Below are 15,750 nucleotides of genomic sequence, written 5' to 3'. Positions count from 1 at the left end.
ACTCGGTCTGAAAATGCTGATACATTGACATCTCTGCTCCCTTCAAATTTGCACTTTCAGTTCAAGAGAAAAGTTGCTTTGTAGCCTTAATTTTATTTCAGTAATCTTCATAAATGTTTCATTGCTGCTGTTTAAAAGAACAACATGAATTTTGTTTTTCAAATGACAGTTTTGCAGCTTTTCATTTCTACAAGCAGTTTCCTCTAAATTTTTTTCATGTCTAGAACTAAGGGTGGAGATTTCCTCCCACTCCCAACCTCTCAGCTGCTCTTTTTCCTTTTTTTTTATTTAAAAAAAAAAAAAGATCTATTTGACAGCATTAAATATTAAGTCAGGTGCATATGTCTTACATGCTAGCCAGAGGGAAGAAGGGAAGAGGCAGGAGAAAGCAAGGGGAGACCTTAGTTTTCCTGATATTTTTTATATGTTGTGCTTGCTAGCAGAAACCAGGTTTTACTAACAATAATTTCCAGGATTTCAATAGATACTCCTATCAGTAACAGAGGCAGATTTTTTGTTCTCGTAAATGAAATAGCTATTGGAGAAGTCCACAATGAAATCATGTACCATCTCTTATGCATGTGTTAGGTGGTCATGAGACTCTGAGCCTCAGTAAGAATACTTAGGTATTGATGAACTCCATTGATGAGCCCTATATGAATGCCGAAGGAGAAGACTGAAATAAATTTCAGAGAGAAGCAAAACAATATTTAGGAGAAAATATCATTCAAACTGTGAAAAAAATTGAATTTTGAAAGTCTCCCTTTATGTTTCCTGGGAGCATAATAGTAAAAATGTTGATGTGGTCCCTGAGAAAAGGTGAATAACATCACATCCTTCTTACAGCCTTTTATTGCCTCAGATCATTTGGTATGCCTGCTAGCAGCATGCTTTGCCTACAGCTTCATCCCTCTTCCTCTCAAGCAAAAGCCACATAAACAAGACATTGAAAAATTAAACAAATGCATCATCATTTTCCTTTCATTCATACAATTTGGCCATAACTCCTGCTTACACCATCACTTCCTAGATTGCTTAATGAAATACCTGTATTGTAGCATTGTGTACTTGGTGCCCTGGCTTCTCTCTGGGGAGAATGCTGTAAATTTTCTGTGTGTTTTTTTGGTTAATTGTAGACTTCTCCACCCATTGTGCTGAACACAGATTCAGCTTAGAGGATTGACTGGACAAGCTAATTTCAGTTTGCTTCTGATAAAGTTTGATATACTCTGGAATGAAATACTAAATAGATTTCCTTCTCATACGTGTATCACAGCAGTAAATTATCTAACCCAATGCCATGCTTTTAATCAGGATGAATATACCTAAATAATTCCCTGGCAAATATGTGTTTATTACAAGTCTGTTCTATAAATTCTGCAGTAAGGAGACTCCACAAACTTAGTTATTCTTTAAGATTGGCTACTGTGGCTTCTTCATAATTTTTAGTAATTGACGTTAATTTAATTTAATTGTTGTCTTACTCAGTGGACAGAAAGAACAATGTTGCCAGTGCCTGCCTTTGACAAGGCAACAGGCTGAACGGAAAGGGAGAAGTAAATGTGTGAAAATATTCCTCCCCCCCTCCATGACACCAGCATAGAATAAAAGGGGATGTTATTCAAATTAAGCATCCCACATCCAATTTTGCCATCTGTGGCACCACATTTGGTCTTTATATAATGTTCACAGAAACAGACTAACTATGACTATATTGAGAAGATTATGCCATAAAGCATATCCCATAAGGTGATGCATCAAGGTGTTACTAATGTGTGTTCCAGAGCCTGTGACAAAGCAAAACAAGGGATTCATTCACCCCTTCCCACTGGCAGGCAGGTTCAGCCACCCCCAGGAGAGCAGGACTGCAGCACAGGTAACAGTTACTTGGGAAGACAGATGCCATAGTGCTGAATGCCCCCCCTTCCTTCTTCTTCCCCCAGTTTATATGCTCAGCATGATGCCATATGGTATGGAATATCCCTTTGGCTAGTTTGTCACCTGTCCTGACTGTGTCCCATCCCAGTTTCCCGTGCCCCTCCAGCCCTCTCGCTGGCAGGTCCTGAAAAACTGAAGAGGCCTTGACTTAGCAACAACCAGAAAGAAACATCAGTGTGCCATCAACATGGTTCTCACACCAAATCCAAAAGGCAGCACTGCACCAGCTACTAAGAAGAAAATTAATTCTATCTCAGCTAAAACCAGGATAGTTTTATAACATGAATCTGACACAAGACAAAACTTAATGCTTTTAACAAATAAATCATCAACAGAAGGAGCTTTGCTTAAAAATATCTACAATTTACTGAAGGGACATAATAGGAATAAGGTAATGGATTTTGTTATGCTGCCTTAAGGGCTGTTCCCAGGCACTGATGAGGCAAAAGCAGCTGGCTAAAACGAATCCCTGCATGGGCTACATTTTGGTCATGCTCATCCAGCAGGCATTGAGTATGAGACCCTCTTTAGTGAATGGAAAATTTCACTGCCAAGTGAAGCTGCTTGAGGATGCTTTACTGCAAAATACTTCAGACTGTGCATAGAAACTTAGCAATCAATTCCACCTTTTGCTGATAGTAATCCCTAGCCTGTTACCTGCAAAAGATGTGTAGGATCTTACCCTGTCATGGCATTAACACAGATAAAGACAAACTGATGTGAGAGTGAGGGTAGGCAAAGATTTGTTTAGAGCTTGTACTTATGTGGTCAAACTTGGTGCTATGCCTCTAAATTCCAGTATAGGTACTTAAATTAAATAACCTATTTCTTTGTTTTACAACTGTAAAATTAATACAGTAGACAAGTAGATATACATAAAAATATGAATAAAAAATATTTATAACTCTGTCTCCTGTTCCTCTCCTTTTCCTGCATACAAAATAATACACATTGTGTCATAAATAGACCTGACAGTGATATAAATGTGATTATCCATTTTAAGCCTGCTGCATAAAATGGAAATAACACGGAGTTAGCTTGCTGTATTAAGTCTGAATCTCAACATACTGTCTTACTCAGGCCTGTATCCAAAAAACATGGGAAAAAAAGTGTGGCTACTCTTGACATTAACATATAGATCAAACCTCTTTACAGAGCTGAGACATCAAGAAAATCTAATAGGGTTTTCTTAGTATAATTTAGAACCAGGAAATAAGAAGAGAACAGTATTTAGTGAGCTGTTTGGATTGTAGAACTCGTTTACACATTAATTTTATTCAGAGAAGCTTTTCTGATCTTTATTAATGTGCTCTGCTTTCATTATGTCAGCTCCAGTATCTGCATCTGACTCAAGTGAAAAGTTGACATTTGCTTTTTTAACTTCATTCGTGTTTTCTGCCAGACAAAAGTAAGTTGTGTGAACTGTTAACTTAGTTTGCATATCAGTTGCCTTATTATCACCAAACGTTTCTGTGTAGAGGGAATTTTGGTTGCAATATTTTTTTACACGTTTTCAGTAATTTTAGCTGTGTTAATTACCATGACTGTGGGTACAGGCTTCTACAAATGCATGTTTATAATCACACATAAACAAGTACCAGCCTACACAATTTGGCAAATAACTCAGTGTGCTATCACAGAAAACAGTTGTAAGATTCTTTTTTTGACTGTACTTGAGCATATACTGAATTTCTTGTTATTTCATTTACTCTACCATATAGTATATTTTGACGACTTACAGGTCTTCAGTAGGTAGCAGTTACCAGCACATAGCAGTGGAGCATTTAGAACTATAAATACTTGAAAACTGGTGAATCATCTTCCATTTCTTATTAGTCATAAGCATCTTAGTGGGTTTTGCAAGTTAACAAGTTCTGTATTTGTATAATCGTAACTAAAAATTAATTAGTTGTCCATTTATAACCTGAAAACCAGCATTTTTTTGACCAGGAAAGCTTGCTGTTATAGCAGACGTTAGAACTTTCTTTTCAAGTATTTGCTGAAACCTCAGAGTTTACCTGAGCTTTTTTTTCCATGAAGAAAAGGGGAACAAATAATTCAGCATAGAAATTTGAGGTACTGTTGTGTTGTCATAGATTTTCTTAAGAAATCCTCAAAAATAAATTTTAGTTAGAAATACTGTAGACCTGAACAACTTGATAGACTGGCTGTTGAAGCGTCTGTGTGCCTAAACAATTCAAAAAACCTTTTTGGCCTTTGTGAAAGATAGTGCCGCCTGAGATGCTTTTCTGTTGTGGACTGCCTCCCAGTTGAACAGCTTTGATTAGCCAGTGGGCCTGGGCCCTGGGCCCTGGGTTGCTTCTGTATTGCCTCGTGACCAGCAAGGCCACAGACCCATGTCTTTCCAAACGCACACACTGCCTTTCACGAGACTCACAGACCGCAGGTGTGGAGCATGGTTTTGGTTGTTGTGCTTGGCTTTTCATGAGCTTTATTCTGTGTAGTATCCCATTTCAGCAGAGGCTGCTGTGCCTCATTTGAATCTCTGCCATAAGCAGATGTCTTTTGTTGGGTTGGAACTGGTGATGCAAAAGGTAGGTCACGCGTTTGAACAAAATAGAGGTGTTCTTAGCTTAAAAATGGAAGGAGGCATTAATCTTCTCATAATTATGCAAGTTAGTCATGTCTAATTGAGAAGTCTTCTGAGTCTGTATTTCCTAGATTTATTAGTGTTGTCAGTGTACTTCATATGATCTTTGGAAATGGTAATAGGGTTCCCAGCAATTCTGGTACATCATAGTGTCCCTGTGGATAAGGATAAAATTCCTGCATATTTTTTCTAGTGAATGAAGTTGATCCATTCCATAAATCACAAGGAATGCCACCAAGAATTGTAACTGGAAATTCTTTCAGGCAGAAACTGCAAGAAGTGCCCAGAAGCTGAAGCATTCAAGTTCTTCATTGCTACTGTATTAAAAATGCTTCAGGAGCCTGGCATCATCTCAGAGAAAAGAATAACTGCACATGGATTTGCTTTATTTCTTCCCAAAATGTCTGAGTAAGAAAGAATTTAAATGTACAAGAAACTACTTATATATAAAAACAGATATGGAGCCCACAGACCTTCTGTAACTGTATCTTTGTTAGGCTGGTCTCAGTTAAAACTGAGTGCCTCATCAGCTCACCTAGATTTGCCAAAGTATGTTGTCCTGTTTTCAGTTGGGGTGGAATTAATTGTCTTCTTAGGAGCTAGTGCGGTGCTGTGTTTTGGCTTTGGTGTAGAGACTTTTCAGTTCCTCAGGCCTTGCTAGTGAAAAGGCTGGAGGGCACAAGGAGCTGGGAGGGGACACAGCCAGGACAGCTGACCTGAACTAGCTAAAGGGGATATTCCATACCATGGGACGGCATGCACAGTATATATAGCTGAGGTGCTGGCTGGGGCAGGCAGATCGTTGCTCTGGGACTGGCTGGGCATTGGTCAACGTATGGTGAGCAGTTGTGTTGTGCACCACATTTTTCTTTCTCCCTTTACCTCTGGATTTTTTTCTTACCCTTCCCCTTTTGATTATAATTGGTATTGTCATCATTGTTAGTGTTGTTCTTTCATTTTCATTCTGTTTCAGTTATTAAACTGTTCTTATCTCAACCCTCAAGTTTTACACTCCTTTCCAATTCTCCTCCCCATCTCTCTGGGTGAGGAGGAGTGAGTGAGCAGCTGCGTGGTACTTAATTACCAGCCAGGGTTAAACCACGACGTATGTCCACACTGCTTATTCCTAGTATATGTAGGCACAAGGGCATATACACATCTTTATGGAGGACATAGTCCAAACTGCCCTTCCTAACTGGGATTGGCTTTGCTTTGAGCTTTACAACCAAAAAATGTCACTTTTTCCCCCATGTTTTGCTTTGTATGAGAGGCATCTGTGAACCTTTTTCCCTCTAAGAGAAACATTCATTCCTTACCCCATTTTAATACAAAATACACCAGCTGGTGTAACACCAAGATTTTTTAATCATGATCACCCATCCAGAATTGAAAAAAATAAGGGAAATTGCCTGGTATGTCAAATTACATGTGCAGCACCGATTGCTGAACATGTAATTCATATCAAATTACATGTGAAGGATCTGTTGCAGAAATCTCTGTGGTTTCGTGGACCTATAATGTAACTTTGTATACCTCAGAGCAATAAAAAAATGTCTCCTGGTTGAGTGTATGCGTGACTGCATATGTTTGCAAGGTGGATTCATTAATCATAGTGGAAAATACGTGGCATCTTGTAGAAGTTTTGACAGTGTAGAAGTTGCAGTTTTGGAACATTTGGACCTTGGGAACACAATGTGAAATGCTAATAACATCACTGTGGGTCTATTTTAAACATGTATCTGAAATAAATTCTATTATGGGAGCTGTGGAAACTGTCAAAATGAGTATACTTCCTAATTTAAAGACATAAAGAATGCTAAAGCTTGCCTCAGAGCTGCTTTCCATGTTCTGCAGCGTCACAGTGCACATCTCTGGTGTGGAAGCCCAGCTTGCCAGGGTGCAGGGTTGGCATGTTTTGAAGCCTGTCCTAAAATCTGCTGGTGAACCCAATGCTGTGGGAGATGCACTTGCCACACAAGGTGTTTCTTCCTTGCATGACTTTGTACTTTCCTTTAATACATTTCTTCTAGATGCTGACAGTGAAACTGTGTGCAAAATTAGGTTTACTGCAGATTTCGTTTTCATTACTCATTTTATCTTTTGCTTAAAGGATGTGCACAAGAGGGATTTCAGTCTGCAGTAAATAATGTGGCAAAGTTGCGTGATTCTGGCTTTGTTTGAAGTGGTACATTGTGCGCTTTGTAAAATTGTTTTATTATTCTCATAAGAAAACCAACTGTAATTAGTAATTAGAGTAGTTTTCAATGAGAATAGTGTGTCAGCTGTTCTGACCTGAAGTATACATTAGCCTATATTAATAAGTCAGACTAGCAAAGACAGTTTCACATTGCCGTTTTTCAAGAAACTCTTAATTGTGTTCTTCTCTAGCAGGTAAGTATTGCAATTTTATGATGGCTCTTAAGGAATTTGATCTGTCTTCAGGTGTTAAATACAGATTCAAAGTGTGCGTGAGTGCATAAATACCAGTGTTACAATCACTTGTCTGAGCAGAGTTTTCTGATGGGTGGGTTTCTTTTATCTGGATAGTCTAATTACATTAACTGTCTGAAATCATGACTAAATGTTTCTTCTATGTTTTGAGAAAAAAGAAATTTAAAACAAAATTTGGACTTAATCTATGCTAAAAAGCTTTTAATCTTAAATTTTAAACCTTTGAAGCTTAAATTCAGAGAGATGTTGAAATTAAGAAATTCAAAATGCAAAAGCAAGGGACTGTAATTTATTTCAATGTTTTGACATTTTAAAATTACATATTCTAAAAGTATTATTTTAAAAATCTGGTGTACATTTGTAAGCCATTCAATCAATGTAGGTTTTTTGTGTACTGAAAAAAAATAATCAAACTTCATGTAGTTATCATCATACTAATTGTTTTCATATAGCTAATGTACAGTGCTTGTTTTATTATTAAATTGTTGCAAAAGAAGTTAAATATAGTAGTAAGTTTGAAATCTACCACACTAATGGCTTTAAACTTGAATTTATCAGTTGCACATTTTTCCTATCTATATGGCCATATTTGTTCTGAAGTAGGAAATCCAGACATAAAACCAAGTACCACTTTAATGGTTTCTTAAGTTTTTCAGTGATCTCAAATAAGGATGTTGTGCTGACTTGTTTTTTTGAATAGGTTAAAATAAATTGTGAATGCAATTATGAACATGTCATAGCTGATAAATAATATAAAATCAGCTGTCATTATTTTATTTTTGATGTTCGTATTCATGACTGTGGAGCAGATCCTCCTGGAAACTATGCTAAGGCACATGGAAAATGAGGAGGTCATGAGTGACAGCCAGCATGGCTTCAGGATGGGCAAATCGTGCCTGAAAAATTTGGTGGCCTTCTACAACAGAGTCACAGTGTTGACAGATGAGGGAGGAGCAACTAACATCACCTACCTGGACTTGTGCAAAGCATTTGACACTGACTCGCACAACATCCTGATCTCTAAACAAGAGAGACATGGATTTGATGGGTGGACATCAGTGGATAAGGAATTGGCAGGATGGTCACACTCAAAGAGTTGCGGTCAACAACTCAATGTCCAAGTGGAGACCAGTGACAAGTGGCGTTCCTCAGGAGTTGGTACTAGAACTGGCACTGTTAAACATCCTTGTCAATGACATGGACACTGGGATTGAGTACACTTTCAGCAGGTTTGCTGATGACACCAACCTGTGTGATGCAGTTGACATGCTGGAGGGATGGGTTGCCATCCAGAGGGATCTTAACAGGCTTGAGAGGTGGGATCGTGCAAACCTCATAAAATTCAAGAAGGCCAGGTGCGAGGTTTTGCATGTGGGTCGGGGCAATCCCAAGCACAAATGCAGGCTGAGCAGAGAATGGATTGAGAGCAGCCCTGAGGAGAACCGCTTGGGAATGTTGGTGGATGAGCAGCTCAACATGGCCCAGCAGTGTGCACCTGCAGCCCAGAAAGCCAGCCAAATCCTGGGTTGCTTCAAAAGAAGTGTGGTCATCAGGTCGAAGGAGGCGACTCTCCCCCTCTACTCTGCCCTCGTGAGACCCCATCTGGAGTACTGCATTCAGCTCTGTGGCCCACAACATAAGAAGGACATGGACCTGTTGGAGCAAGTCCAGAGCAGGGCCATGAAGATGACAAAAGGGCTGCAGCACCTCTCCTCTGAAGATAGACTGAGTTGGAGTTGTTCAGCTTGCAGAAGAGAAGGCCCCAGGGAGACCTTACAGCAGCTTTCCAGTACCTAAAGAGGTCCTACAAGAAAGCTGGAGAGGGACTTTTTACAAGGGCATGTGGTGACAGGACAAGGTGGAATGGCTTTAAACTGAAAGAGCGTACATTTAAATCAGATATTAGGAAGAAATTATTCACTGTGAGAGTGGCAAGCCATTGGAGCAGGTTGCCCAGAGAAGCTGTGAATGCCTTATCCCTGGCAGTGTTCAAGGCCAGGCTGGATGGGACTTTGAGCAACCTGGTCTAGTGGAAGGTGTCTCTGCCTGTGGCAGGCTGGTGGAACTCAATAATCTTTAAGGTCTCTTCCAACCCAAACCATTCTATGATTCTGTATGTACTAGGAAAACATACTACGTGGTACGAGTGGTTCAGTGCTTTATCAAGAAAGTCACATGCCACTTTCTGTTTTCCAGGGCTTAGTTATTGAACGACTTGGGCGCAGGCTTCTTCTCATAGGAGGTTTCGGGTTGATGGTTGTCTTCTTCGCAGTACTTACTGTCTCTCTGACTTTACAGGTAACACTCTGGTCACTGCATATTTTTACTCTCTTTTTTGCCTGTTTTGAATACCAGCTGCTCAGTACAGGTTTGCTTAGCATTCCTACATAAGCCAGTCCTGTTAATCAGTTTGACAAAAGGATCCAAAGGTCTGTCTTTTGCTTATTTATGAATCTGTAGGTTTCAAAGTAATATGGTTAGCCATAGCAGCTTTTGCATTAAAAAGCCTTAGGGGCTTTGTATCATTCAGTCTCCCTAACTCAAAGATACGTATCATGAACTATTATGAAGACAATTTTACCTATAGTTGGGTAAATAGTTTACCCATATTCTGTTATTTTATCTTTGTTTGTAATGCAGTCTTTTTGAGATTTCTTTCATGCATTACATCATGCTTATTCTTAGGTTTGGATGTTTTTTCCCAGTAGAGAAAAATTTCCATGTTTGCTGTGGTTCCATTTACAGTTCCCTTAAAGAACCATTTATAGTTTGTTCTCTTTTCCCCTGTACCTATTGTTTGTACACGTGGCCTGCCTTGTCTGCAAAATCAGATTATGGCTAAAAATCCCCAGACTTTGGTTTTCACGTGCTTTGCTAAGGTTCAGATACAGCTGTCCTACTGAAAGGCAGCCTATCATGTCTAGACTTCAGGCTAGCCTTTATTTGGTGAACTTTGAAGCTCTTTGGGTCATCATTGCTCTTTTTAAACATGACTGAAATACCTGAGGAGGATGGAGGTGCCAAATCAGTTCAATGGCAAGAAAATCCTTTTCCAAGTTGGCTTGAACTTCAGCACATGAAGTTGTAAACTTTTAGGATTGTGACTTCTGTGGTGCAAGAGCTTGTCTAGTGTTTCACTACAGGGATTCCACAGAGACCAAGACCTTTAATACAAATAATCTAATAAAGTTCTACAGAAATACTGCAATTTTCTAAAGTAATCCTAGAGTAGATTCTGAAATAGATAAAGAACTGTGGAAAACACTTATCTGTTATCTGTAATATATTTTTACATTTTATATTTTTAATACTGGTACATATACAATATACTTAACGTGAATGTCTTGTATCTACCCAGAAAACGGTGCATTGGCTTCCTTACCTCAGTATATTTTGCATCCTTGCAATCATTGCATCATTCTGCATTGGACCAGGTATGTCTATATTTTTTTCATATTTCTTTGTACATCAAAGCACAGTTATTTTTGCACTGGCACTATGTTAACAAATGGCTTGTAAGGAACTTCATTTTACCCTTTTCTGAAGACTGCAAGGGGTCTAAGACAATAAAAGGTGATAGTAACACAAAGTGATAGCAGTATTCCTGACAAAACCCCACGTACACATGCATTCCCACTTAGACATCAGCATAATTGAGAACTACTGCCTAAATTGCAATCAGTACCAAATTAAAATGTAGGCTGCTGTAGGATCACTACGATTTTGTAAATCTATAAAAGACACTCAGTCTGGAAGCTATTTTATTTATCAATGCTTCTTTTAGCTGTTCAGTGCTGATAGGATGCAAATGGGAGACTGGTGGAGGGGGAGGAAGGGGACAGTTGTGTCTGGTTCCTTTCTTCTGTTCCTTTCCAGAGACAGAGCAGCACTGTGCTAGAGGGTTTACACATACTTTCTTTAGGAAGTTGATGGAAAAGGTAGTTGTCCTGATGGTGGAGCTGCTACTTGTCTAGCAGTTCTCTAGTGATTGCATGCATTTCTTACCTGGTGCCCTCGGGTAACTGTTTTTGTAGGTTGTAATGAAATCTTCAGAGCTATTCTCCCAGCCCAGTTTTGATTACTTGGAGTTGGATATAACTTTATAGACAATCCAGTATTCACAGGCTGTAATATTTGTATTTAATTTTCTCTAACAAAGAACACGTTTCAAGTGTAAAAAAGTAATAAAGCCAGACCTTTCTCAGAAGTGTGGAATGAAAAGACAGGACAACAGTCAAGGCTCAGCAAGGGCAATTCTGACTGGATAGAAGAGAAAAGATTTTATACTGAGAGTGGTTAAACGCTGGAATATGTTGCTCAGAGGCCATGAAATGTCCATTCTTTGAGCTATTCAAAACTCAGCTGGGCAAGTTCATGAGCAACTGGCCCTGCTTTGATCAGAGGATGAATTCCAGAAGTCCCTTCCAACCTAATTTATTCTGTGATTCTAATTGCATCATATCTTTGGAAAACACATTTTAATAGATATGCATAATATGCAAATACTTGCCTGAGCATAGTATTTCTCTAAACAGTGTTGCTCTAGCCTTCAGATACTTGGTCGGGATTGGATCCTGCAGTTGTCAAATAATGAAATGTTAACAAAAATGATTTGCAGATAAAGAAGAATTTAATCCAAATTCAATTCATGTACAGAGATGTCAAAACAGCACTTAAATTTTCAAAGATTATCTTACAAACTGTTCTCCACAAAAAAGGGAAAAATCAGCAGCTTTTTAGTTTTTTCACAGTTCAGCTGTAAAACTGAAAGACTTCTGTTCCCCTGAGTTCTCGGGTTTTTTCACGCACCATTTATTGCCTCTTTTTCTTTATAAAGGGTTTGACATTAATCAACTATTTGTACATCTTCACCACTGAAGTGATCTAATTAATTGATTATGGTTTATTTGGGGAAGGAAGGAGTTGCTGATGTTTCATGTGACTCTAATGAAACATTGCTGTAATTCTATAGATCCTCTTTTGGAATTTCCTCTGAGGAAAGATAGTGCTGCTTTAGAGGAAAATGGGGAGACCAAAATATTCCTTTTCCCTTTGCTTCTTGGAGAATACTTGGTCACTGATCTCTGTGCTTATTCCTCTGCATATGGTAGCTGACTAGAAAACAGACAAGTCAAACAGTCTTGACTAGGGTCGTTAATGTTGGACTGTAGGTGGCCTATGAAGACTATTCCCCTCCCTCACCTCCAGCTCTTCTTGCAAGGCAAATACTGCAGGAAGTCTTGCAATGCCTTTGTCCTTCTGTAAGGACAAATCTCAGATTCTGCTAAGTCCCTAGTATTTCTGACATATGTTTCTTAGTTTATTTTTTTTTAAGAGGGATTCTGTGGAAGAGAACTGCTCTCGTGTTTTGAATACCTATGGAAAGTCAAATGTTGACTTGAAACTGCTTGAAAACTTCCCTCAATGTTTTAAGTAGCTCAAACAATTTGAATGCAGCTACTTGCAAAATCTACCTTTGTTTTTTCTAAAAAAATTCTGTTGAAACAAATTGTAGAGGTTTTTTTTCATTTTACAGACAAGTTCCACTGATTTGTAGAGTTTACAGATCAGTACGTTCTTACATGTTGTATTTTCAGCATGTTAAAATGAACCCTCTACATTTCCACTTCACCTCACCCATTCTTCAGAATGGATTCTGGTTTCCTTCATTCTGCTCGGGATTTTCTATTGTATTTTGCACTCTGTTTGGAGGAAAGTGTCTGCAGATACATGAACACAACACCTTTTGTTTTGATATTACTTATTTGCTTTCTACAGAAATTCTTTGGAATTAAATCTTCTTTTGTGTTTTTCACTGTGCTCATTGCTTTTAAACCCCAAGAACATTAGTACTGTACTAGTAGCTACTTAGTTGGCCTCTCCACTTTTCCTCTGTGTGTTCAAACATTTGTAATACCTGACAATAGTGGGAGTATCTCAGTAGCATTGAACATTGATTTGCTTTTTATGAAAATGTCAGTAATTGACACTTCAGCAGCTGAGAAGAAGTCGTGAAGAATCATATTCTGAGTCCTCTGTAAATTTTTTAGCTGACTTTTCATTGATTTATCTTCAGTGAAACTTCTCTGTTCTGTTTAGTGGTGCTTAGGAGATCTGAACTACTTTGCTACCTCTTAGCTGGGAGGAGTTATCTTTCAGAATATGAAAGCCACTTTCATTATTAGCACTGTTTTAAGATGGATGAATAAGAAGAGAGCATATATATTTTTTTCTAAACAAATATTACCGAAAATTGAGACATCCACTTTGCATCCATTGCTTTTTGTATCACAAGGCACAACTTCAGTATTTGAGTGCAATTACTGTGTCAAGTTTTGCCCCCCTTCAGTACAGGAAAGACATGAATAAGCTGGGGCAAGTCCACTGGAGAGTCACCAAGTCAGTAACAGCAGCCCTGCGAGAAAGAGCTGGGTGAGCTGGACTTATTCAGCCTGGAGAAGAGACAGCTTTGGGGCACCTAGGAGCAGCCCCAGTATGTATGAGGAGTGTGTTGCGATGACAGAGCCAGGCTGCTGTTGGTGCTCTCTGATGGAATGCTTGAGAGACAAAAGGTGTATGTTGAAACAAGATGCAGAGTGACTATAAGGAAAAGCTTTCTGCTTATAGACAGTCAAGCAGGCTACCAAGGATTTTTGAGTCCTTAAATTACTACACAAAGATCAAAACCGAGTAGTTTGTACTTATGCTGTTTTATTTGAGAACTCTATAGCCCAGTGGGAAATTGTATTTCTGAATCTTCCTAGATAGGGCAAGTACTACTCAAAAGCAATTATCGATTGATTTAAAATCAGCTTTATTTTGTTTAGTAATACACTGTGACAAGACTGAGTGAGATACCTTATATGTGACAGATATGACACATGTATATATCACCCATACACAAAGGAACTAAGTTTTTTCTTATGGAAGCATGCAGTGGCAGTGGAGTATCACAGTACACAAAAACATAATTTCTTTTAATGGGAGAATCAGTGCTGACAATTAACCTTATCTTTCGTTTCCTGCTAATGTTAGAGTTTTAGCAAGAGGGAGTCAGTAGGAAAGAACATGTTTTTGAACACATCTCCAGTGCAGTGGCTGGAAGAGAGTCTGGAGAAAAGTACAAACAGGGCAAGCAGGTGAGACACTTATTAAAAGTGGTATACATTTTTTTGGCTTAGGGTCTTCCTGAGACATAGTTTCTAAGATTTTTGTAGTCTTCCATGGATTTTTCCATTCTCCATCTGAAACTGTGCAAAATTTTAGCCTCCTTTCACAAAGAAAACTACATGTCTGCCATCTGTCATAAACACATCCGCTGTTGTGCTTTATGTGATGCCCTTTAGGTCTTGCATTGGAAGAAATGGGACAACTGATCCCCTTTCTACCTCTTTTAAATTCCTTGTGAACTTGTAGCCTTTATCACCCCAGATTTTTCCAGACTGAATGGCTATGTCTTATTCCCACCTTCTCAATAATATTTTATTACACTCCTTTAGCAGGAAAATCTCACACTTCAATATCTAGTATTCTGTTTTAGAACTCGGGTAGTTTAATGAGAAAAGACTGAAGTTTAGGAGTAACTTTTCCACTTCTCTGGTTAGTAAAAGGGTTTTTCCCCAAGAAAATACATGCATCATCTTTATTATTAAGTTGCAGGTTTTTAATGTTTTTAGCCTTTTGTAGAAATTGTGTCATTTGTTTGTATTGGTTAAACAGGTACTAGTGCCATGGTGTTACTTGCACTTAGTATCTTACTTAATTCCTCCTGTAGTTATGTTGAGCATTTCAGCATTCTTCAGAGTAAATATCCTATGGGTTGTAATGATTCTGTAGATACAGAACTAAACTAGGACAAATTCTGTTTACGTTCATTGAGCTATTGCTGCTTGGAAGAATTATTCCATCTGAAAATAGTAAATCATGAGGAACTGAGCTTATAAAAATACCGCTATAACTTTCTAGAGGATAAAATTGCCTTTAAAAATACAGTATTTTCTCTCTTGTTAGAACATCTGATACTTTCTTGATAGCTTAGATGTTGTGTAGTCTCCCACTTTCTGATAGCATATGGATGAGTCCCATCTGCTCCTTACAGTTAGGATCAGCTGTTACTATAAACTGTGGAGTTTTTTATTTGTTTCATTTTTCTGAACTTGGCTTTTCAGCTTGCAGATGTTTTTTAAGCATGTTGCTCTGGACTGAAACAGTAATGCATGCATATAATTTGGTACTTTTTTTTTTTTTTTTTTTCAAAAGACAAACAGCAGAAAGCTTTCATTTACTAAAAATTAAAGAGATCCTTATGTTCAAGATAGTCAGTCTATCATCTGAAAGAAAAATACCCTTCAAAAATCACTTACTGTTTTATAAATTAGGGAGCCATGCTGTTCCAGACAGTGGCTTCATTGTGCCGATTGGGATAATTATACACATGAAGGTATTTGGTTGCAGAGAAAAAGACTGCTTTCCAATATTACTTTTGATTATGGGAACATGTTAGTAAATAATTTTACAGTTGTACTTCAAGAAAAAGGCAGAAGCTTCATGGAAATGTTTTTCTTGGTCATACATTTGACCTGAAATAAATATGAGATACGTTTCAGCTGAAGTGAATAGAAAGGACTGAGGGGATTGGTTCTGGCTCTTAAGCAGACAACAAGCAAAAACCCCCAAAATTAATGGAGAAAACAAATCAAAGAAAAATAGTAAGAGAACATTTTCAGTATCTCTGTAAAGCATTTGTGCTG

At 38.3% G+C, this 15,750-nt stretch overlaps 1 protein-coding gene across 2 annotated transcripts in view; it reads left to right on the top strand.

The window, feature by feature from the left end:
- The window catches only part of SLC2A9 (solute carrier family 2 member 9), a 135,009-nt gene that overhangs the window by 76,034 nt on the left and 43,225 nt on the right, over positions 1–15,750 (top strand). For both annotated transcript variants that reach the window (XM_080387805.1, XM_080387804.1), the window contains 2 exons: positions 9,197–9,298; positions 10,359–10,434. In XM_080387805.1, the coding sequence (XP_080243931.1) occupies positions 9,197–9,298; positions 10,359–10,434 (178 nt within the window). The remainder of the gene's footprint in view (positions 1–9,196; positions 9,299–10,358; positions 10,435–15,750) is intronic.

The sequence above is a fragment of the Falco punctatus genome (genome assembly GCF_963210335.1).
Source record: "Falco punctatus genome assembly, chromosome: 1".
NCBI lineage: Eukaryota > Metazoa > Chordata > Aves > Falconiformes > Falconidae > Falco > Falco punctatus.
Note: the sequence above shows the minus strand (reverse complement) of the source record. Positions and strands in the feature narration are given on the sequence as shown.